The following is a 23138-nucleotide window of genomic DNA, read 5'->3' as shown; positions in this document are numbered from 1 at the left end:
AGAGGTATAAAATCAGCTTCCCAGTTGGCTCAGTGATAAAGAATCCGCCTGCCAATGCAGGAGACATGGGTCCCATTCCTAGGTCGGGAATATTCCCTGGAGGAGGAAATGGCAGCCCATTCCAATATTCTTGCCTGGGACAAGAATTCTGTCCATGGACAGAGGAGCCTAGCAGGCGACAGCCCATAGGGTCACAAAGAGTCTGACACGACTGTGCAACTGAGCGCATGGGCGCGAATGCACACACCCCCCCCACACACACACACACAGAAGCATAAAATTTCAGAGGCAGAAAGGTTACTTTGGGGAGGGGTGACGGATGGTAGTGAGGCTCCTGTAGGAGAGATGTGCGCGGAAGAATAAGAGGATCTAAAACAGTGCTGACCAGTCACCTGCAATGGCGGGAGCACAGTCTCCCTCAAAGCTTTGTGGAAGAGATGGGCCTGGAAAGATGAGGAGCACCTAAAACACTGCTGAGGGCGAACAGGAATGGCTGGGAGAAGGGAGGGTGGTCTAGTAGGGCAGGAGACCCGCTGTGGCCGTTGGGCTTCGCTGTGCGGCTTCGCTGAGCACCCTGGGCTTGCCCACAGGGCGCAGGCGCAAATGCCTCCAGGAGAGGGGGGAGAGTCGCAGGTGCGGCTGACAGACTGTAGGGGCCAAGGGCCTTCAGCACCTAGCCCATTGCTCTTTCAAGATCCTATAATGGGCAGAACTAGTTTGGAAAGGGTTGTCACAGGGAGTAAGGATATAAAATGTGAAAGCAACTTAAAACTGACTGGCAGTTGGGAACATTAGGTGTTATTCACAAAATCAAATCTTACAATGGCAAATGCCCACCTTGTGCCAGGTGCCTTGGGAAACAAAGCTGAATTCCACATCGATTTTGATCCCAGGGAGCTGACAATCTAACAGAGGAAAGAGAAACTGTCGGATGGCTTCTGTGAGATTCAGAAAGATGACAAGAGCTCGCAGGAGGCTAGAAGGGACCCCAGGGGGGCGGGGGAGAGCATAGAGTGCAGAAGACTCCTGTAAAATGATGGGGTAATTGTCAAGACGATGGAACTATACTGCGCTGGAAGAAAGTTTGGTTTTCTGGGAACTTTTCAAGTTAAAAAATAAGACACCTTTGAGGCAGGCTTAAGTCACCAAACTGCCTGTTTGCCTTGCCTGCTGGAGAAGAGTAAATGGTTAGGCCTTTCTTCTCCAAGTTTTCCCAGGATTTACAAACTTACAAGGGCTTCAACTAGGGATGGAGGTGAGGGGAGTCGTGGGGTTGTTGGCAGATCACTTCAAGGAAAAAAACAGTACCTGTTAGAAGTATAAAGTGCAAGCCATTCAGAGATAAGTTCGTTTCACTTTTGGGGGGCGTGGGGAATGGTGTGCAGTGGTGAGGCTTTGTGGAAGAGACGAGCGTAAAAGGATGTCTAAACACGTGTGAGAGAGAGAGCGCGTGAGACCAGTCACGGCCGCTGTCGCTTCTCAGAGTTAGGCAAAGCGCCCTGCCCGGGCCCGCCCCAGGGCGCATGCGCAAACGCCCGCTAGGTGATGAGTGGGTGGGGCTGGCGACCACGTGGCCAGGCCGGCTCCCGGAGAGCCCGGGAAGCGGGCGACAGGGGGAGCGGAGGGGCGGGGGAGTGAGGAGGCGGGGCTGGTCTCGCGAGGCCGCGCTTGGGCTCGAGCGGGCGTTGAGCGCGCGGTTGTAGCTGCCTGGCGGCGGGAGAAGTAGCGTTCGAGCCAAGGAACGTGCGACTACGCTCGCGTGGTCATGGAGGCGCCGCCGCCGCCGCCGCCGCCGCTACCCGCGACGACTCTGGCCCCTGGCCGGAGCCGAAAGCTCCTGCTGCTGCCTCTGCTGCTGGTCTTGCTACGGGCCGAAGCTGTGCGGGGCTTGGAGAAGGAGGAGAGGCCCCGAACCCGCGAAGAGGAGTGCCACTTCTACGCGGGTGGCCAAGTGTACCCGGGAGAGGTGTCCCGGGTTTCGGTCGCCGAACACTCCCTGCACCTCAGCAAAGCCAAAAGTAGGTGGTGCCCCACCATGGCGGGGTGACCGGTGGCACCCGGAGGTGGGGAGGGCCAGGGGACACGTGTACCCTGGTTACGGTGGCTACCCGGGGGCCTGGCTTGGGCGGCACCTCCTGGGCTACCTCCGGCCCCTACGGGGGAGCTTGGTTCTCCTGGGGGGTGGGGGGATGGAGGGGGTTCCAGAGTTGTGAAGAAAGGGGTGGGTTCCACTGATCAGATTTTGGAGGAAGTAGTGGTTACCCCAAAAGCCGCAGATGAGGGAGAGGATGGCCCTGGTCCTGGGCTTGCAGGCGACGAGGATGTTGTGCAAACTAGAACATTTCCTCGAACATCGCGAAGTGCCTGCAGCGCATCGCGTCTGTTTTCAAGTACGATTTCGGAGAATAATGCGCTGATAAGTTGAATAACGATTCACAGAAAGTTTGGATAAACAGAAAAGTGGCTAAACAACGTTTAGCTCAGGAGAGCAAACGTTTCATTTTGTTGTTGTTGCATCTTACAAAGAAAACTATTAAAAGCCACCTTCCCAGAGACCTTTAGCATTAATGGGCATCCTTTGTGTTTCTCAGAAATGAAGAGCTTGTTACAGGGTGTATTTTGGAGGCTCTTTGTAGGGAAATGCGGAAAAGGAGGTTAGAAGTAATGCATTTGGGTTGATGATAAACCTCGTGGCAAATTTGTGTCCTGCCAGTTTGGCTTTTGATTATTTGCATTTCTGTCCAGTGTACACAACTAATGGCCACTTTCAGAAAAGACACGTCAGACTAAGTGGATACTGAGAAAATTGTGGCCTGCTGCATCTGGATGTTAAGATCAGCCAAAAAGTGGGTAGGGGCTAAAGGATAAAGAGTGTCCCTTGCTTGCTTTTAAATAACCTGCTTTTCCTACTGACCATCTGGCATTCTGAAGATGTGTATTTGGCTTTTGTGGTCCAGTTACAGCATGTTCCTTGCCCATGTTCAGTGAAAAAAAAGCAATGCTTCACAGTTATGAATCCCCAGTGTTAAATGGAATGTTGATATGCCTTAGGATGGAGTGGGAGTGATAAATGAGAAAAACTGTTTTGCCTCCTCAAACATCTGCAGTTCTTTCCTACTGCAAGTTATCTTTAGGTTTTTGTTTTTTAAAAAGCTAGTGTTGCACTTTCAAGATCATATTTCCAAGTCTCATTGCTTTTACTTGCCTCAGAAGATATTTTGAAATATGGCAGCCAGTTAAGTGTTTACTGGCATTACATATATTTCCCATAACATGCCATCCAAGTCTGCTCATGGAAGCTAATGGTAGTAATAAGATTTCCCTCTACCAGCAGACCTTTTCAAATTTTAGGTATTTGCTACATTTCTCTCATGTGTAGGCTCATCTCGAATTACAGGAGCAAGGACCTTCACTCAAAACAGAATATTATGGAGCTATTAAGTTCATACTTTCAGATAATTTTTAGTAACATGAAAAATTATTCATGATCTAATGCTTCCTTTTTTCACAAGTGAGATGCAACAAGATCCAAATTTGTGTTTAAAAAGACTAGGAGGAAGGACATCAAAATGTTAACAGTAGTTAAACAGATGGGTTATGGGCAAAGGGAATTTAAATATACTTTATACTCCTCTCCTTTTGCTTTGTTAATTATGATTTGTATTTGGGACAATTTTTGGTTTTTGTTTTTTGGGGGTTTTTTGGTAAGAACGTTCTTTATTTTTTTTCTTTTTCTTTTAATTGGAGGCTAATTACAATATTGTGGTAGTTTTGCCATACATTCACATGAATCAGCCATGGGTGTACATGTGTTCCCCATCCTGACATGCGAGTGGTTGCTCTGGGAATTCCATTAATAGATCTTAGCAAACTGCATTCTCTGTTCTATAAACTGATGACAGTTTTTTTAACTAACACTGCAGTTCGTAAATCAAGAACCCAAAATTTCCCTCCCAAAAAAAGAAAAAGAAAGCCATATCTAGGTAGAGTCAAGGATATGAAGGCATGCCTTTCCACCACCGTGCCAAGATTGTTACCATTTAACAAACTTTTACCAATTTGTTAAGCCTAATAATGATAATAAAGCATTCCATCAATGTCTATGAAAAAGAACTCAAAAATCAAGATTTTCAGAGCAAAATTTTTCAGTTTTATTGGTTTTCCCAATATGCTAAAATCACTATGGACTATGATTGTAACACATTATTACAACTATAACCTCACACTTGAGTAGTATTTTTAAATAATATATATAAAGTATATATAGTTCCATATCCTGCTATCTAATTCTCCCTCCTAGCCTTTACCTAATCAGATCAGGATGTTTTTGTGAGGTAGGCTGCTGGCTCAAGATAAGTAATCACCTGTTCTACATTAACTTCACAGAGAAATTACGTGTGTCTCTGTTTTCAGAGTTATCAAAAATGCTGGCTACTATACAAAATATAATAAATGCTATTATAAGCCTTACTTTCTAGGAACCTTAGTCAAACTTGGAAGCAAGTATTGACGTTAATGTATGTAATGGTTCTGAAAGTTTAAGTGCTATCTAAATGTGTTAACAGAATATCAAGGTACATTATTATCAAAGCATGTGCTAGACTTCCAAGCATACCCTGACAAGACAGCAGCATGAACTATTCAATTTCCATTAGGTCACTTGTGCAAGAGGGTCTCTTTCAAAGCCTGGAAAATAATCCTATGGTCTAGGATTTTACACTTCTGTCCTGACATATTTGCAGATTTTCTATTCCTTGAATGTAGCAGCAGGTCCTCCATGTATATTCAAGAAACTGGACAAACACTTAAACTAATACATCTGGAAGACTGCCATTAGAGAACGGAAAATCTAATTATTTGAAATGTGGCAAGCTGATTAACCTGGAGGAACTATAGTGAAGTATCCCGTAGGGTTTAGAGCAGGGATAGAACATAAGGGGTCTGTGAGCATGAATAGGAAAAAGAATCTTTATTTTCACGAATCTCCAGCTGGAATATAGCAGTTCTTTCCATTATGAACATCAGCAACAAACCACCTTAGCCTCAGCAGTACTCATTTGTAGTTGTCGCCAAGAAGAATCACATATATTTCATACCATTATTATGGATGCTGCAGGTATCCTGAAACATTTACACTCATCACAATCTTGAGTTGTTCCTAGATCACTGCCAGGTCTTGGAGGTTTAAAGTGTTAAGAAAAAGGACACAAATATTAATATATCACCAGTTTTTTTTTATAGTTTTGATGATTGCATTTCAATGTAATTTATTTCCTTTGAAATTCTAAATATGCTAAATATTTTACGCATTTAGTAACACTGCAGAAGTCCATCTGCATCACCAGACTGCTAAAAGAGGTCCAAAGATTCCCTCCGAAGCCTTGGTTTTTAGTGATGTCCTAAAGATGTCCTGTCATCCCACCAACCTTCCCATCGTTTAAGAACATCATATGTTTTTCTTTCTTAGTTTCCAAGCCAGCACCTTATTGGGAAGGAACAGCTGTGATAAATGGCGAATTTAAGGAGCTCAAGTTAACTGATTATCGTGGGAAGTACCTGGTTTTTTTCTTCTACCCACTTGATTTGTAAGTAATCCATATCATAGCAGCTAGTAATACCTCAGTCATTATTAATCTTTGCTCAGGAGCATCATATAGTTAGAAATTTCTTAGCACTTGTTCGTAAAGGGCAACCTGAGATGAGTTTTTTTCAAGAAGGTAACATCTTGAATATATTTCAGAATCATAACCCATTGACCCCAATGTTGTATACTTATATATGTGTGATTGTGTTAACATAATGTAATCATTAGACAAAAGCCACAGTTACATTCATTAAACTCACTAAGGCAAGAAAATGGACTGAGAATATTTTAGAAAGCATTTAAATAGCAAGACTTAGGCCACAAATCTCTTTCTCTGTTGATATGAATATTTATAAGGCTTTTTATCTGGTGATACCATTTAACTTTGGCTTTATTATTTTTGTTCTTTGTTGCATGTTACTTTCCTGTGATTTGAACATTTTCCTGAAAATATTGGATATGTTTAAGGAATAACACCTATTAACATAAATATGATTATGGAGGGGGTTCTCTCTAACTCTGACTGCACTTTGATAGGTATAAAGTTGACTCAAAGTAAAGATTCTTCGAGTTTTAGTCACACTGAGGATTTAATTTTGAATTTTTCAAATTCCATGCAAATGAAAAGAATACCAAAGAGAGTTAGCAAAATTTTCTGTTTGAATATGTTTTTTGGTTACAAAAAGTAAACAGATTATTCTGTCTGTGCCACTGTATAGTAAGTTCCTTTCTCCATTAGGAGTAATCTAGAACTATGTAAATATATTTTAAATTTGTAGGGAGGATATACTTAAGCTTGTATCTTTATTCCTATAGACCGGGGGCAGCAAACTTCTTCTGTACAGGGCCAGATAGTAAAAATTTTAGTCTTGAAGTGATCTTCATTGCAACTACTCAACTTTGCCATTATAGCACAAAATAGCCACAGACAATAATAAAGGGGTCTTGTACTCCCTTGAAAGTTTATTTGCAAAAACAAGATACACTAGATTTTGGCCTGTGGGCTGAAGTTTGCTGACTCCTACTCTAATCCAAATAGAATTCTGATAAAAACGTGTACATTGAGACTGAAACAAACCATGACTGCATAATATGTAACCTTTTAAATTAGTAAGAACTTCTTCTTTCTAATCAATTTGTACTATGGCTTGACTAACTAAAATGTGTACTATAACTTAACTTCTAATAGAAACCCGAAGTAGACATTTTAATGTATATAAAATGATAGGCCTTCTAAATTCATGTTGCTGTAAAACCAAAAAGCAGCACACATATTAAATATATATGATGCTAATCATGAATTTTGAAATTAGGCTAACATAGCAGACAAATAAGCTATTTCTCCAGTATTACTTAAAACTCCCTAATGAACAAGACATATCTAATTAGAGCATGATGTTAGCAATGGTCTTCTGGAGCAAGGAGCTAAGAGAGCTTCTGCTGTATGCATGTAATGCCAGCCAAACTGGACCTGGTTAGAGAAAGAAGAATCCTGGGACATTTGCCACAGTCTGCAAGGAAGAAAATCAGAATTGTAACCCTTCGGATTTCTGCCAAAATTTTTATGTTGGGCCAGTAAGAGAAGGAAATGGCAACCCACTCCAGTATTCTTGCCTAGAGAATCCCACGCACAGAAGAGCCTGGTGGGCTACAATCCATGGGGTCGCAAAGAGTCGGACATAACTGAGCAACTAACATACACACAGTATATCTCTAGGTAACATTTCTTGGGATAACAGAAAGGAGGACAAGAGCCAATCATTCTTACCTTTTGGAAAATGTTAAAAGTTCATTTTATAGGTCAGATTTCCAAAGACATAATCTGGATTAGAACTGTCTTCTTGCATATGGCAGTCCTCTACTCAAACAACTGAAACATTTGAAAAGCCTGTATTGGACTGTGGTAGGAACCTGTCCCCTACGTCTATGTTTTTCAAAATTTCTTGACCATGACACACAGCACGGAGTCCATTTTTCATTGCTGCCCTATATACTTACACATACATACAAGGTAACAGTCAGTCTGTATGCACCAATATAAAGTTTATCAAGACATAATTGAGAACTCTATATTTTTTAATTAAATAATATTTGATCCAATGACCATTTCTTAGACTACTCCATTTTGAGAAGGTTCATATATAAAATTGTTCTTAATGTGCATTTTTATATACCAAAGTATTTATAAAAACAAAATCATTTGAAACTAAGTATATGTGTATTTTGAGAATAATGATTTTTTTTTTAATTTCAGCACTTTTGTGTGTCCAACTGAAATCATCGCCTTTGGTGATAGAATTGACGAATTCAGATCAATCAACACTGAAGTGGTAGCATGCTCTGTTGATTCACAGTTCACCCATTTGGCCTGGTCAGTATCTTAAACTTAACATTTATAGGGAAAGAACAGACATACTCTTAAATTATGGGCGGACAACTCTTAACATGACAGGAATATAGTTATTTATCAGACAGTTCAGGAATAAATTTATCTGAGAGCTGCTAGTTCAATGAAAGTACAGTAAAAATGTTTAAAGATTTTATAGAACATTTCAAATTTTGGAAAAAGTTAAATTCAAAAGATAGATACAGGGACTTCCCTGGCAGTCCAGTGGTGAAAAATTCACCTTCCAGTGCAGAGGGTGCCAGTTCATTCGCTGGCCAGGGAGCTAAGACTCCACATGCCTCACAGCCAAAAACCCAAAACATAAACAACAGAAACAATATTGTAACAAATTCAATAAAGATTTTTAAAATGGTCAGTACCAAATAATTATTTTTTAGAAGATGTAATATCTATAGCAAAAACCACTGAATTCTATGATTATTATGATAAATTGGACAACCTTAATCTGGAAAAATAAATTTTTTTTATATTTACTTATATTTATACTTATATTTATTTATATTTATAAATTTTTTAAAATTTTATTTTATTTATATTTATAAGAAGCAATGATTAAATAATTTTTAACTCATTAAACATGAAAAGATGTTCCACCTAATTGCAAAAAATTTGACAGTGAAATGACAAGAGATGCCATGCACATGTTTGTGTACATATGCAAGGAGTGTGGACTATTTTAATGTATGCTGTTTACTTAACCCTGAAAGGTACATTTTCTGTTAACAGGATTAATACTCCTCGAAGACAAGGAGGACTTGGGTCAATAAGTATTCCACTTCTTGCGGATTTGAACCATCAGATCTCAAAGGACTATGGCGTATATCTGGAAGACTCAGGCCACACTCTCAGGTACCTTTCAGTAGTTGTACATGATGACAAATACAAATATATTTGTAATCCTACTTGAAATGGAATTAGAAGATACAAGGTTTGATCAAGAAATATTTGTTCTACTTGCAAAAATGTTGTAGATAACATTAAAAATAATTGGTGAGTGCCTGACAAACTATGTGAATGTCAAAGACTGTTAGAACTGGAAAATTCTAGAGGTCTTCAGCCCTGTCATTTTACATAAAAACAGATTCAGCATTCCAAGAACTTAGCCAAAGTGACTATAGTTAATTGCAGAACCCAGACATGAACCTAGGTCCCCAAACTTTCTGTCCATTTCTTTCTCTTTTCCAAACTGACTCGAGTAATAGTTTTTCTAAATACAAGTATCATAGTATTTAGCCAACCTGTGCCTCTGGAGTAGGAAAAATTAAGGATATATTTTACTTAACAGCTCTCATTGAGTTACTTGAGCTAACAATTGCTGATGTAATTCTTAGAAAAAAGGGCAGCTTCAGCTTGAAATACTTGTAATTTTCTTATAATCATATTGATTTACTTTGCAGTACTAATAGTTCTTTTAATGTTTTATGTAAAGGTGTCAGTATTTTATAATCTTGTGTTTTTTTAGAACCGCTTTATTGAGATATAATTTACATACCATACAACTCACCCATCTAAAGTATACAATTTAGTAATTTTTAGTATTTCACAGTTGTACAACCATCACCACAATCAATGTTACAACATTTTTATTGCTCCAAAAAGAAATCCCATACCCATTAGCAGTTACTCCCCATTTTACCCAGTCCCCCTCCCCTAGCCCTATACAACCACTAATGTACTTTATGTCTTAATAGTTGCCTATTCTGGACATTTCATATAGATGGAATCCTACGGTATCTGCTCTTTTATGACTAGCCTCTTTCACTTACCATAATATTTTCAAGGTTCATCCATATTGAATCAATTTATCCCTGCCAAGTTTCTTTTTGTTTTGTATTTGTCAAGTCTATAATGGTTTCTGCCTAGCGATTATTATTAACTCCCAAAGAATAAATATGCCACTAAAGACTGAGGCACTTTTCAAATTGACAGTTATTTGAACATTTGCTGTTGCTGTTGCTAAGTCGCTTCAGTCGTGTCCGACTGTGAGACCCCATAGACGGCAGCCCACCAGGCTCCCCCATCCCTGGGATTCTCCAGGCAAGAACACTGGAGTGGGCTGCCATTTCCTTCTCCAATGCATGAAAATGAAAAGTAAAAGGGAAGTCGCCGACTGAGCGACCCCATGGACCGCCGCCTACCAGGCTCCTTTGCCCATGGGATTTTCCAGGCAAGAGTACTGGAGTGGGTTGCCATTGCCTTCTCCGAACAAACTAAGTAAATTATCTAATACCAGCAAGCACAGCAAATGTCTTAGTCTCAGTCTATCAAAGGAGCAGCATACAAAAACAAAAGAGAAAACAGAAGCAACAGTTTGCTACCAAAGAACAGACAGACTTTCTTTTTATGTGGAGTGTGTGGCCATGATGAGTGTTATGGAGGCAAGGTCAAAATTTCCAATCAGCCTCGCTTACTTCAAAACAGAGTTGATCACCTATTATGAGGATTTTCAATTGTGAAAGTAGTACGTGAAAGAACACAAATATGAATAGTAATTAACAATTTTATCTAAGTTTGACCGAGTTGATCTGGTCTAAAGAGACTGAGCCCTAGTAGGTTCAGAGGTTGCGTTACTCATTCAAAAAAAAATTTAAAGTATTGTAGAGTAAGGCTTTGCTATACAGTTTCATCATTTACAGTACAGTCCTAAATCTAGTACACATGAAGATTCAACTGATAATACTACAGTACATTTCAAAGACAAAAACAAAATTTTAATGCTACCGTTTAACAGTGATAATCCCAAAATACATAGTAGATAGGTGTGGGTATAGGGGTGTGTGTATGTACATACCAGTCAAGGAGGTAGGTAGTATGTTTTTGGTTCTGTATAACATCCTTCTGTTTGAGCGGTACAGGGATTCACATTAACTAATATTTGTTTTAACTGAGAACAAATGTCCTCATCTTTCCCATTCTTCTTTTTTACAGAGGTCTCTTCATTATTGATGACAAGGGAATCCTAAGACAGATTACTCTGAATGACCTTCCCGTGGGTAGATCTGTGGATGAGACACTACGTTTGGTTCAGGCATTCCAGTACACTGACAAACACGGAGAAGGTGCCCTTTCCTTCTGTCATAGCCTTTGGATCTTTTAGTTTGAGAGATAGTAGCATAATATGGTTTCTTACCTTAAAAGTAATTTTGATGGTTCCAGAGTCTTCCAATTGTTTTCAAATTATTAGATCTTTTAAGCAAATCAAATTTTAATTATTAATATGAAAGTGCTTTTAACAAAATATCACTAATATATTCTACCTACTGAATAGGATAGAAAAAATGTTATTTTCATAGTCCTTTTGGATAATCTCAGAAAAGTTTCTGCTACCGTAATTTTTCCTATTATGTTTCTGTTAACTTAAAATGTGCCAGCCAATCTGGCCATATCTAGTAATGCAGGTTTTATTTGCATGTTTTACATTATTTAGCATTTTTCTTCAAGGTAATTCAGAAATCTTTGAGGTTATTCACTAACACGTTAGTAATCTATTAGTTCACCCTTTCACTCCAGGTTTTTGCAGTAGCCAAATGGTAAACATCAGATTCTTCTTAAAATAGAACGTATGTTACATATTCCTTTCAAAAGTATAACTCAGTGCCTGGGTCAGGGTGCTGAAGCAGTGAACCATGGCATCAGAATCAAATACTGCAGGGCACAGAAGGTAAGCTTAAGGGGATGGACATTTGAGGAATTTTGCTGTACCCAGACCTTTCGATTCACCAGATTCCCAAACTTTCCACCTTTACTAGAGGAACACTCAATTTGATTTCTTCTGTTATAAATGTAACTAAACATGACTGAGAAAACTGAAAAATAGCTGTCTGCTGATAAGCTCCAGGACTAAAATTTCTTGTTGCAAGCCAGTAAGCTAACAGAAGTCAAGTGTTCAGTGGCCTAGAAATGTTCTCATTAATATAGGTTCTATTTTTGGTATCATTTGGAAAAGGAAAAGCTGAGAGTTGCTAGAGAGAATTGAACAGTTTTTAAACTGTCTTTTGCCAATTTTTGTTCCTTTCAGTCTGCCCTGCTGGTTGGAAACCTGGTAGTGAAACAGTAAGTCAAGTTCATTTTTCTGTTAAGGGGATGGCTGGGGCCGAAAAGAAGAAGCCAACCCTGGGATAATCTCTGTAACAGACCTGCCTTGATTTTGTAAATGAAGTAAACATTGCTAGGCAGAACTCCTAAAAGAATTACAGGCATTCTTTGGACTGTAGGGAGAGTACCTGAAACTGGGAAAGCAGAATATGGGACTTGATGCTCTGGATTTTAAATCCAAGTATTCAGAGAATTATATCATTTAAAAAGCAGGAGGGAAGCAGTGGAGACTTGTTAAATTCAGGGCAAAGAGAATGGTCACAAGAAATTTTTTCAGTGTATATATTAAAAGCTTTAGAGAAAATCTGGCTTAACTGACAATGAAGCTAATGATTCTCTCCTTGTCATATGAAGAAAGACAAGACTGAAACACATTCTTTCATTTAGGAGGCTATATAGAGTGTTTGTTTTACTTTGCAGTTTGAGATTAAAAGGTTACACCCTAGACTGCCAAAAAATCCATTTGAGTTCTCTGCCCCCTTTTCAGGTTGTAGCATACCATCACTTCATCAGCAGATTATTTTACTAATGCATTAACATCTGTAGCCATGCTCCCTTAATGTGTTTGATTTAATTAGATCAAACCTGAAGATGCCGTGAAAGCTTGGTGGCCAAGAGAAGAGTTATAAGTAAGTTTGGGAGTGCTTGAGTACAGATGTTAATTCAGTAGCAGATCACCTGCCTTCTAAAATAGCTGAGATTAAAATTAGCAGGTAGGACAAATCCAGTTTTTCCTAAATATATATAATTTGGTACAGGAAAATAATCTTTACCTTCTTTAGTCAAGAGATGGACAACTATTATCAGACTACTGATGATGTATGTTGTCTTCTTCAACAGATAATCCCAGATCCAGCCGGAAAACTGAAGTATTTCGATAAACTGAACTGAAAATACTTCCTCAGGTCACAGTGCTTGAAACTTCTCAATAAAACTCACTGTGTGTTACCACATTGTGTTACAGTAGTAGTTTCTCAAATAATAGAAAAATCCATGTCAGGAGCCAAAGATACTTAGTGTCATTAGACACTGATGCCAAATTCTCTATCTTTCCAAAACATGAAATGTCAGATTGACTCAAACTAGTAACAGGAATACTGACATTTATGGAGTACATGCCATGTGCCAGGCATTGTTAGGAGTATAGGTGCATTTTTTTTTCACTCAACTCTCATAGTAACTCTTTGAGTTCTTTATTTCATAGATGAGGAAGCAGCTTGCAGAATCAGTCTTTGAACCCAGATAGGCTAATTCTAGTTTCGGGGCTCTTTACGTTCCTCTGTGGCTCACCTCTGGGGGCAGCAGGAAAGAATAGGTTGTGAACACAGTCACCTTCCACTGCATCTGGTAGAAACAGTGGACTCCAGACTCTACTCTGTACCCGGCATAAAGCCCTTTGGTTCTCTCTTTTATTTAAATTTACGTTTTCAGCTTGTACCAAAATTATAAGTAAGAAATATTTGTATTTAGTTTACAATGGGAGTTCCCTGGTGGCCTGGTGGTTAGAATTCCAGCCTTTCCCTGCCATGGCCCGAGTTCTATCTCTGGTTGGGAAACTGACATCCTGCAAGCTGCGCAGCATGGCCAAAAACAAAAAAAGACACATAGTTTAACAAAAGTTGAATCTCTAAATATAATGTAACCAGCTATTCACAAATGACCACATATAAAGCTGAACTCCGCCAGTGCTACTTCATCACCTGAATATAGCAATGACTTTTTTTGTAGCTTTTTTGGGGGGGTTCCTCCAGGCTCTCAAGCAAGGAGCAGAGTTTAAAATTGTATTTCTTCACTTGTTTACTTTTTTATAGTAAGTTTAAGTTTTAGGGGCCATTGTCATTTAAAGAATATTGTATCTGGGTCTTCAAATCAAAATTAAACAAGAATGAAGCTGTTTCTATACCTAAAGGATATATGTGTACACTGACTCTGTATTTGTTTTTTTTTTTTAATAGAAACTGGAAATTATTTTCTATATTTAGCCTATCATAAGGAATTGATCTACATGTTAAGTATGTAATTTGAACTATGGTTGATTTACAAGTGTCACAACTTTTTAGAAAACATAACCCCTAATACATGTTAAACACCATTCACAAAGCCCAGATGTGTCACTGGGCCTGCGGTTTGTGTAGAGATGGAAAAGGCAGGGCAATCCATCAGTTCTCTTGGATGGACAATTTACTATTACAATAAGGGAAGCACAGGAGACCTGTTCCCAAACATGCAACTTCATAATCTACAGCCAGTGGTTCTCAACTGGGCACAATCTCCCCAGAGCACAGATTGATGTCTGGAGATGTATTTAGTTGTCAGCTATGAGACTGCTACTGGCATCTAGTGGGTAGAGTCAAGGATGCTGCTACACATCCCACAATGCCCCCGACATTATCTGGTCCAAGATGTCAATAGTAGCCGAGAAACCATTCTCTAGGGACAGTTGCCAACAGATTAAGGAAAGGAGACCAGTAAGTTTAGCTACCTATGCAGCAGGAGAATAGACCACGCCACGACAGTAGAAGATTATCCAAAATAATAGGTCAAGAGGTAGCCCAAAGTTTCTATGAAACACTAGGCAAAGTCTTTTCTGTGTATGTGTGTGTATAGACACACACACATACATACACCATATGGGCTTTCCAGGTTGCGCTAGTGGTAAAGAACCCACCTGCCAATGCAGGAGATGCAGGTTCAGTCCCTGAGTCCGAAAGATCCCCTGGGAAAGGGCATGGCAACCCACTCCAGTATTCTTGCCTGTAGAATCCCACAGACCGAGGAAACTGGTGGTTCACAGTCCATGGAGTCACAAAGCCAGACACGACTGAAGCAACTTAGCACACATGCAAGCACATACGTCATCTAGGGCTTCCCAGGTGGCGCAGTGGTCAAGAATCCACCTGTAATGCGGGAGACCCAGGTTTGATCCCTGGGTTGGAAAGATCCCCTGAAGAAGGAAATGGCTACCCACTCCAGTATTCTTGCCTGGAGGATTCCATGGACCCAGGAACCTGGCAGGCTACAGTCCGTGGAGGTCTCAAAAGAGTCAGACACAACTGAGCAATTAACACTTTCACTTTTTTCATACACCACATATATGAACAACATATATATATATATATATATTTATGAATAACATTTGTAATTCCCTGCTTCTCCCTCAAATCTCTGATCTTCTGTTGGCTATTCCCCAGTTGAGCCTAGCCAGTGTTCTGACCTCTGAAGTGCTCATGGTGGCCTGCCCTTTCAGCAATTTCTTAGTCCCCAGAAGCTCATGCAAGGAATCATTCCTCATTCCCATCATTTCTTCCATATCCAAGGATACATCTAATCCAACATAGTAAAACTTGGCATCTGTCAGTAGACTTCCAGGTTCTATATTTTGTTCTTAAATATATTAACCACTTTTATTAATGATATTTTTGTACCTTACCCTCCCCATGTGATGTTATGGAATGCATTCTTGTACTTTGTTACCTATGAATTATGTCACTAAAATATCTCTGAATACAGGTATCAACGTGAATGTAAAAACATACTGCACACAAATAGCTCCGTAAAGGTCTCCATGCCAGTCGTGGTGGGGGTGTATAAATACTAATATGTTTGTATGTATACATACATATACATACACATACATACATATGCATACACATATGCATATATATACATACACACTTCTATAAAATCATTAAATTTTTTACTTAGCCTTTAAAAGGAAATAAAAATTTTTTCATAGTAGTATAGTAAAATACCATGTATTTAGTCCAAGATAGCAAAGCAACCTTTTTTTTTAACATATCTCTGGAAAATTTAATTTGGACCATATTTTCTTTTGCTGAAAACATCAAATATTTCCATACATTTTGGGTTCTACAACTTACAAAGGGGCAGTGGGTTTCCTGCAGTTACATACTGTACCCAACTTTCTATAGAAAGATCAGATATTTTCTAACTTGCTTTTGAATATTGTCTTTAAAAGTGCTGCAAAGCAACTTTAAAGAGTTCCACTATTAACATAATTTTTGCATAATATTGTACACTTAGGTAAATTCCTTAAAAAACTCTTTTAAAGATTCACCATACTGAGGCTTAAGCCTATAATTTTTTAAATTAACAAGTTAAAAAGCCAAGTCAAATATCCAAATTCACCTAAATCATGCATCCATTCACATGGAAATTATTTATGACCTGCATAGGCACAAGGTACTTTGCTACGTAATATGAATAAAAAGATATGGCACAATTCGTTCCCTCAAGAAGCCGTTTCCCAAATAAGCATGTAAAAAATCAATCAGTGAATAAATCAGTGAAAAAGCAGAATAAATGCTAAAAATGCTGACACTTGTGTTGGCTCCAAGGCCAACATGAACAACAACAAGGGAAGATAGGGATGAGAGAAGGCATCACAGGGGAGGGGAAGTGTAAGCCCGTTTCCTCTTCCTCCACTGAAAGCGGAATCCACTGCCAGTATACTGTCCTTATTTTAAAAGGCAGTACATGTGACCCAACCTCGGGAGACTAAGCAGTGGCTGGTCTCATGATCATCCTCTCTCATGACTGGCTAGAATTACGGGTCGAGTGTGTGGACAAGGATAAACGAAGGTAAGAACTGAATCTTCAGACTTGGGTTTAACTTCAAGCTCTGGCCACTTGTACAGCTCAGCCAGGACATCAGAAAAACAATTCGCAAGTTCTCTATCAAAGGGAGTTACGTTGCACTGTAACCCAAAGGCCACGAGATGGCGCCCAGCACACCAAAAGCCCCCCTGTCCCGAGGTTTCCGCCCAACCTCCCCACCCCACCCCCTTTCGGGATAAACTATTCAGAGCAACAACTAACCCAAACGATTTTCGGTTTTCGGAAGGCTTTTGTCTTCTACTTGGCCGGCAGCACAGCATGTGGGATCGTTTCCTAACAGGGATCAAAGCATCCCCTACACTGAAAGTGTGAAGTCTGAACCACTGGACCACCAGGGAAGTCCTCGATTTTTGTTTTTTAACCAGTCTAAGGAAAAAAAGAGTATCCCTGTGGCTCAGACAGTAAAGAATCCGCCTCCAATGCAGGAGACAGAGGTTTGATCCCTGGGTCAGGAAGATCCCCTGGAGAACGGAATGGCACCCTACTCCAGTACTCTTGCCTGGAAAATCCCATGGATGGAGGAGCCTGGTGGGCTGCAGTCCATGGGGTCACTAAGAGTCAGACATGACTGAGCGACTTCACTTTCACTTTTCTCTTTCATGCATTGGAGAAGGAAATGGCAACCCACTCCAGTGTTCTTGCCTGGAGAATCCCCGGGACGGGGGAGCCTGGTGGGCTGCCATCTATGGGGTCTCACACAGTCAGACACGACTGAAGCAACTTAGCACCAGCAGCAGCAGCCAGTATTCTTGCCTGGAGAATTCCATGGACAGAGGAGCCTAGCAGGCTACAGTCCATGGGATCGCAAACAGTTGGACATGACTAAGTGACTAGCACACACAAGGAAAAAAAAAAAAACCTTAAAATTCAGACCAATTCAAAACTAAGTACAACTCAAGGAAGCATCTTAATCTTTACTGAGTATCCCTCCCATCAATGACCATGACCCAGTTAGAAGTACATTTTACACCATGACCTAGCACAACCATGTGTGTGTGTGCACCATGCACATATATAGCAAGTTTCATATGAACTGTTACTATGTGTGACGCAGCCTTTTACTTTTGTAATGTTGGCTACAACCCACTAAATTACATGACCTATTAATGGGTCACTTTTTTAACAAATGCATATATATATATAATATAGATCAAACCAGTCAATCCTAAAGGAAATCAGTCCTGGATATTCACTGGAAGGGCTGATGCTGAAGCTGAAACTCCACTACTTTGGCCACCTGATGCAAAGAATTGACTCATTGGAAAAGACCCTGATGCTGGGAAAGACTGAAAGCAGGAGAAGGGGACGACAGAAGATAAGATGGTTGGATGGCATCACCGACTTGATGGATGTGAGTTTGAGCAAGTTCCAGAAGTTGGTGATGGACAGGGAAGCCTGGTGTGCTGCAGTCCATGGGGTCGCAAAGAGTTGGACACAACTGAGTGACTGAACTGAACTGAAATATGTGTGTATATACAAATAAAATCAGGATACAATAAAGGCCTGGCATAGCAATACTTTGTCTTATGTAATTTTCCTTCCATTATGGTTTTGTTCATTTGTTTTAGTCATGCTATTCCCTCTATTAAAGGTACATAATTTCCATGACACAGAAATAAAAATATCCTATCCTTTCTTTCATTTACTATAATCCTTTCTCTGAGGTATTACTTTATCAATGCCTCTGGCTTACTGAATGGTTTTGAGAAGGTCTTGGTTTATTCTGAAGCTCCATTTTTTTTAGCTTACACATCTTAAATGGAACTCGATTTTTTACATTATGTGCAGTACAGGCATTAACCAAGTGGAGAAAAATAGGCCTAAATCAGGAAACTGTGGATGAGAAAACTGCCTCTCCTTTTATGGAGAAGGAAACAGAACCCAAAAAGATGAACCACCCCCAACCCTATCCTCTGAACAGACTGGTTGCAGACACAGGCAAGAATGCATAGGTATGGACACTTGAGCCAGAACCCCTCCTCCCACATCACACTGCCTGCCTGAAACCCCCCACTGGACCAAAGGACGCCAAATCCACCTCAGATTGATCCCCTTAGACCAAAATAATCTCATGATACAACAGTTTTATCTAGAAGCAGTGACTCTTCAAGGGTCCTTAAATCCATTTTTGAACTTGCCAAATCCCTATTTTTAATCTCTCTTTACTATTCCCTGGAGAAGGAAATGGCAACCCACTCCAGTATTCTTGCCTGGAGAATCCCATGGATTGAGGAGCCTGCTAGGCTACAGTCCATGGGGTCGCAAAGAGTTGGACACGACTAAGCAACTTCACTTCATTTTAAAATAGTTCATTATTTGTTGCCAAGGGAGGGAGAGAAAACATTCACAAGTCACTTTGGAGAGTCAATCACAACTGTACCAAAAGTTTGTCTCTAAGAGCAAGTTAAATGCCCGGGGGCTCGGTTATAAAGAATCCACCTGCCAATGCAGAGGACATGGGTCTGATCGCTGATCCAAGATCTCTCATGCCACGAAGCAACTAATTCCGTGCACCACAACTACTCAGCCTGTACTCTAGAGAACAGGAACCACAACTACTGAAGCCCACACATCCTAGAGCCCATTCTCCTCAACAAGAGAAGCCTGTGTACTCCAACTAGAGAGTAGCCTCGGCTCGCTGCAACTAGAGAAAAGCCTGCTCAGCAATGAAGACCCAGCACAGCCAAAACTAAATACTTCTTGTAAATGTCCCAAATAAGTCAACCATCCTCATCTCTTATGGTTGTTGCTGCTGCTGCTGCTAAGTCGCTTCAGTCGTGTCCGACCCTGTGTGACCCCATAGACAGGCAGCCCACCAGGCTACCCCGTCCCTGGGAACAGTGGAGTGGGTTGCCATTTCCTTCTCCAATGCATGAAAGTGAAAAGTGAAAGGGAAGTCGCTCAGTCGTGTCCGACTCTTCGCGATCCCATGGACTGCAACCTACCAGGCTCCTCTGCCCTTGGGATTTTCCAGGCAACAGTACTTATGGTTGAGGCCCAATTATATTCCAATGCATATTTGCATATATATAAATCACAAGTTAACTCTTATCACACTAGCTGAGAAATGTTATGTGGTAAAGCTTCTAGACATAGTGTGGGTCTACAGCACCTACTCCTACCTCTATACAGTTACAAGATAAGCTGTGGCAAGTTAGTTTCCTCTCTATGTCTCGCTTTCCTCATCTGAAAAAGTGGGTAATAATGGTGTTGACCTCAAAAGCTGATTGTAAGAATTAAGTGAGAAAATACATTTTGATGTCATTAGCACAGTGCCACGGAGAATGCAATGGCAACCCACTCCAGTACTCTTGCCTGGAAAATCCCACGGACGGAGGAGCCTGGTAGGCTGCAGTCCATGGGGTTACAAAGAGTCGGACACGACTAAAGTGACTTAGCAGCAGTAGCAGCAGCAGCACAGTGCTAAGAATCCAATATGTGTTAGCCGTATATAAAAATTTGATGATGATTACATCTTGTGACTGATATTTTGCCACACTGCACATTAGTATTAATATGTTAATACAAGTTGCCATGGGATTCTATATAACCAAATAAAGAATCCATGCATGCATGCTTAGTTGTGTCTGACTCTTTGTGACCCCACGGACAGTAGCCCACCAGGCTCCTCTGTCCATGGGATTTCCCAGGCAAGAATACTGGAGTGGGTTGTTAGTTCCTCCTCCAGGGCATGTTCCTGCCCCAGGGATCAAACCCATGTCTCCAGCTTAGCAGGCAGCTTCTTCACCACTCAGCCACTGCTGCTGCTGCTGCTGCTAAGTCACTTCAGTCGTGTCCGACTCTGTGTGACCCCATAAGACGGCAGCCCACCAGGCTCCCCCATCCCTGGGATTCTCCAGGCAAGAACACTGGAGTGGGTTGCCATTTCCTTCTCCAATGCATGAAAGTGAAAAGTGAAAGTGAAGTTGCTTAAGTCATGTCCAACTCTTCGAGACCCCATGGACTGCAGCCTACCAGGCTCCTCTGTCCATGCGATTTTCCACGCAAGAGTACTGGAGTGGGGTGCCATTGCCTTCTCCACTCAGCCACTGCAGAGGCCCGTAAACAACTGGCAACTATTTCCAAATGTTTTCACATTAAAGCATACATCATTGAATTTGAGCCTGAGGCTCTTGTACAGAAATTGAATAACAAACTTGTATTCTTTGTATCAGAATGGACGCAAATATCTTATAAACTAACTTTCACCAGCTTCCTAATGTATTTCCCTCTGCCTTCCTCTTCACATCTATAAATGGGGCATAATGCTAGAAGATTGTGTGTATGCATGCTTAGTCTCTCAGTAATGTCTGACTCTTTGTGACCCCATGGACAGTAGTCCGCCAGGCTCCTCTGTCCAGGGGGATTCTTCAGGCAAGAATACTGGAGTGGGTGGTCATGCCCTCCTCCACGGGATCTTCCCAACCCAGGGATCGAACCCAGGTTTCCCACATTGCAGATGGATTCTTCACTGTCTGAGCCACCAGGGAAGTCCAAGAATACTGGAGTGGGTAGCCTATCCCTTCTCCAAAAGATCTTCCCAACCCAGGAATCGAACCAGGGTTCTTTACCAGCTGAGCTACTCAGAATTTTAAGTTAAATGCACTGTTACATGTTAATGTTTTATAAAATATCAGCAGTGACAGCAAGAAATTACACTCCTGCTCAGCTGGTAAAGAATCTGCCTGCAATGAGGGAGACCTAGGTTCAACCCCTGGGTTGGGAAGATCCCCTGGAGAAGGGGAAGCCTACCCACTCCAGTATTCTGGCCTAGAGAATTCCATGGACTGTATAGTCCATGGGGTCACAAAGAGTCAGACATGACTGACTTTCACTTTCAAGATAAAAAACTTATAACCAAGACTGGGAATTCCCTGTGGGTCCAGTGGTTAGGACTCCCTGTTTTCATTGCCAAGGGCATGGATTCGATCCCTGGTTAGGGAACTAAGATCCTGCTAGTCATGTGGCGAGGCCAAAAATCAAAATAGACTAAATAAGTAAACATAAAAAAAAAGCAAGACTGCCAACACTGGAAAGTGATAAAGTCAGTCAGATCTAAAATGCTGCTCTAAATTTGTTTTTAAGATGCATGTGTATGTATGGCTGAGTCCCTTTGCTGTTCACCTGAAAGTACCAAAACACTGTTAATTGGCTATATCCCAATACAAAATGTTTTTGGTGTTAAAAAAAAAAACACAAAAATTATAAAAATAAATAAATTTGTTAAGAAACATAATACTAATACTTGATTCTCCATAGCAAAATAGGGCATATTTTCCCCCTTGGACAATATACATACGCCTTTTCAGGTTACAAAATACAGAGTATAATCATGGCTTTGTAAAAGCTATTAAAATACCCAATATGTTCCATTTAGTCATAGGTATTAACAATGACAACAAAGTCTTCAATCAAATAAGTTTCACAAAAGCTGATTTAAAAAGTTAAAGAGCTGTTCTAATGGCCCTATTTTTCAAAGTCTTATTTAAGTTAATATGCATTATAAACTACCAGAGGAGGGGTATCTGATGCAGTGCCTCCCAATGTTTCTTGTAAATAAAATATTTATAGCAAATTTTATAAAATCTCATAAATTGTACTAAACTATCTATAATATAAACACATAAAATGTTTATCAAAGAGCATCTCACCAGAGTTCAAGGACTTCACCCAGAAAAGAGAGTTGGATGCTTGGAATTACTCAGCCTCATTCCACCCAGCCCTAGACACCACTGCTTTTTGAAACCATTTTTTTTCTTACCAGCGACCTCTCCATCATTCAACTGGTAGCTTCTTTCCAGTGCTCACTTTCCGAACTTCCATAACACCATGATCACTCTTCACAGAAATGACTTTGAGAGGCAGGATGATGACACAGTTAGGAGCTAGCAATCTGGTTGGTTGCTCATGGAGCCCATAAGACACCATATAAGAAATTCAACTAGTCTGTTCAGAGAGGCCTGACTGGCCCCCACCCATTCCAACAGCCCCAGCTGATGGGCCAGCTGTTCTAGCCCCAGATGAGCTCCTGATTGAACACAGCTGCCTGAGTGATGCCAGCCAACACCACAAAGAGCAAAAGAACCTCCCAGATGAGCCCAGCCATGCCACAAAATCAAATGTGTCTTTTGAAAGATGACAAGTCTTTTTCTCTGCCCAAACTCAGAAACGAAAAATAAAATGGTGAATTTCCTGGGTGGAGGGCAACCTTCAGTTCTTCAGGAATCAAGTTACTGACTCTATTCCCAGAGAGGAGGAAGAGCAGAAGATACAGAGAATGCAGGTAGCAAAGGGAACACATAGCCACATAGAACAGTCTGGTTACCACGAGAAATGGAGCCACAGCTTCATGTGGACACACACAACCCAGCGCAGAGCACACTAATGTGAAGTGAACTCTTAAGAAAACTAAAA

General features: G+C 40.7%; 1 protein-coding gene across 2 annotated transcripts; it reads left to right on the top strand.

Moving 5' to 3' along the window:
- The first annotated feature begins 1638 nt into the window (after positions 1-1638).
- PRDX4 (peroxiredoxin 4) lies at positions 1639-13037 on the top strand. Of its 2 annotated transcripts, XM_013976641.2 has the most exons (8): positions 1639-2018; positions 5468-5585; positions 7839-7955; positions 8718-8840; positions 10920-11050; positions 12010-12044; positions 12665-12715; positions 12927-13037. In XM_013976641.2, the coding sequence occupies exons 1-7, from the start codon at positions 1766-1768 to the stop codon at positions 12713-12715; spliced, it is 828 nt and encodes a 275-aa protein (XP_013832095.2). In that variant the 5' UTR covers positions 1639-1765; the 3' UTR covers positions 12927-13037. The 2 variants fall into 2 exon arrangements, with proteins under 2 accessions (XP_013832095.2, XP_005701081.3); XM_005701024.3 differs by lacking the exon at positions 12665-12715 and having other exon boundaries at positions 1640-2018.
- The last annotated feature ends 10101 nt before the right edge of the window (positions 13038-23138 follow it).

Source organism: Capra hircus (assembly GCF_001704415.2).
Source record: "Capra hircus breed San Clemente chromosome X unlocalized genomic scaffold, ASM170441v1, whole genome shotgun sequence".
NCBI classification, from domain to species: Eukaryota; Metazoa; Chordata; class Mammalia; order Artiodactyla; family Bovidae; genus Capra; species Capra hircus.
Note: the sequence above shows the minus strand (reverse complement) of the source record. Positions and strands in the feature narration are given on the sequence as shown.

What these genes read in the sequence shown, in the direction of transcription:
- PRDX4 (XM_013976641.2), top strand. Translation starts at nt 1,766, where the DNA reads ATGGAGGCGCCGCCGCCGCCGCCGCCGCCGCTACCCGCGACGACTCTG. An exon ending in CAGTTCACCCATTTGGCCTG is followed by an intron (nt 7,956 to 8,717) that starts GTCAGTATCTTA and finishes TTCTGTTAACAG; the next exon opens with GATTAATACTCCTCGAAGAC. An exon ending in GGAAACCTGGTAGTGAAACA is followed by an intron (nt 12,045 to 12,664) that starts GTAAGTCAAGTT and finishes TGATTTAATTAG; the next exon opens with ATCAAACCTGAAGATGCCGT.